Source organism: Zerene cesonia, chromosome 9, assembly GCF_012273895.1.
Source record: "Zerene cesonia ecotype Mississippi chromosome 9, Zerene_cesonia_1.1, whole genome shotgun sequence".
In the NCBI taxonomy this organism is placed as follows: domain Eukaryota; kingdom Metazoa; phylum Arthropoda; class Insecta; order Lepidoptera; family Pieridae; genus Zerene; species Zerene cesonia.
This window is the reverse complement of record NC_052110.1, coordinates 3,707,105-3,708,721: the sequence shown is the minus strand read 5'-3', so window position 1 is coordinate 3,708,721 and position 1,617 is coordinate 3,707,105. Positions and strand designations below refer to the sequence as shown.

Below are 1,617 nucleotides of genomic sequence, written 5' to 3'. Positions count from 1 at the left end.
CTGATATAAATAACATATGGTTCCATAAATTCTCACCAATTAAAACAAATAAACCAGATGAATATTTTATTCAATAGACATAAACAAATTAATTTGCTGAGGTTGAAATTCTGGTATCCTACAGTATGTAGTAGAACTGATTAAATTCAACAAGCAAATGCCATTATAATTTAGTTGTATCTTATCAAAAAGGTTACCTAAATAGCTATTACAATGCTTTCATGGGAATTAATAAATATCTTGTGGAGGCGGCCTGCCAAATAAAAGCTTCCAAGACTCCGGTTGAATTATCTGTGCTGAAATGTCTCTATCTTTTTCAAAAATTTCAATGAGCTGATGAAGTTGTTTGACCATTTCTATACCATCAGGAATATTATCACCTTCTGAACAATATTTGTACAACAAAAAACATGGCAGAGATTTTTCTTTGCAAATACTGAAAAGCATTGTTGCAAATCCTCCACCAAATATTTTTATCTCATTTTCTATTTGTTGATCATGGTCAATCATATTATTCCTCACAATTTGTAACTTATAGTGTGTAAGAGGATAAACAATGTATCTAAAAGGTGATGTCATTATATATTTTCTTTCATGGGCATAACTGCTGGTCAATATTATCATGTCTTTTATATTTTTTTCTTGAAATTTTTCTACTATATTTTCTAGAAACTCTCGCGCATATTTGAATACCAGGGGTGCTTTCATTTGCAAAACAAGTAAATTGTGTGACGATGCTTTAAAAAGTTCACATGAAGTCGATAAGGTTGTAGAATTGCGATCGTAAGGATCACACCCAATTACTGGAATTTGTGCCGGCGTATATATCGATGCAATTTTGTCCATCGATAAGGAAGAAATTAATAAATCGCACGCGAGCTGTCCCACATTTCCAACAGCAACACTGGGAACTATAAGAGTATAACCACTCAAGTCTTCAGTTTTTAGCCACTTCCAGTGGTGTTCTCCAATCATGGTAATTGAAATAACTGAACGCCTTTTATATTGAAAAATAAAAAACGCAATTCACAAATTTTATACTAACTGTTTTCTATTTTGCCGAAAAAACTGTCAAATTATTGGTCAAGTAATGATTTTCATTTCGCATTCAATAAATGTCAAAATATTGAACACAATGGAAAAGTAACGTGTGTCACTGTCAGGACCAAATGGCAAAGAGTATAATTAAGAATACAACGGGGCAGAAAAGAGAGACGACCCCGGAGTTTTCCCGCATAGTTTATGTTCCCGTGGAATATTCATATGATCACCTTCTCCTTGTAAAGACATATATGGAAAGCATGTGGAACTCTTACTTTATCTTTATTCAGTACAATGCGCGATTGCGCGGTTGCATGCATGTGAGTGACCCGGATAAGCTTTTCCTAGCCTAATGTATTTTTATTCACATATTTTTTAAATACAATCTATAATTAATCAGTTTTTTGTTAATTAACAACTTAATAATTAATAACACACGGACAAGATCAATTTATTTAATATTAAAGATATAGTATTTTTTTATACTTTTAGAACTCGACAGTCGGTCAAAGCCTGTATAACATATGTATATAATCTGTAGTCAATAGTTGAAGTGCTTTTAGCAGATAATAGTTA

General features: G+C 32.2%; 1 protein-coding gene across 1 annotated transcript; it reads right to left on the bottom strand.

Moving 5' to 3' along the window:
- Nucleotides 1–53: 53 nt before the first annotated feature.
- LOC119829052 (proteasome assembly chaperone 2) lies at nucleotides 54–1,133 on the bottom strand. The gene has a single exon (XM_038351417.1). The coding sequence runs from the start codon at nucleotides 973–975 to the stop codon at nucleotides 229–231; it is 747 nt and encodes a 248-aa protein (XP_038207345.1). The 5' UTR covers nucleotides 976–1,133; the 3' UTR covers nucleotides 54–228.
- Between the last annotated feature and the right edge of the window lie 484 nt (nucleotides 1,134–1,617).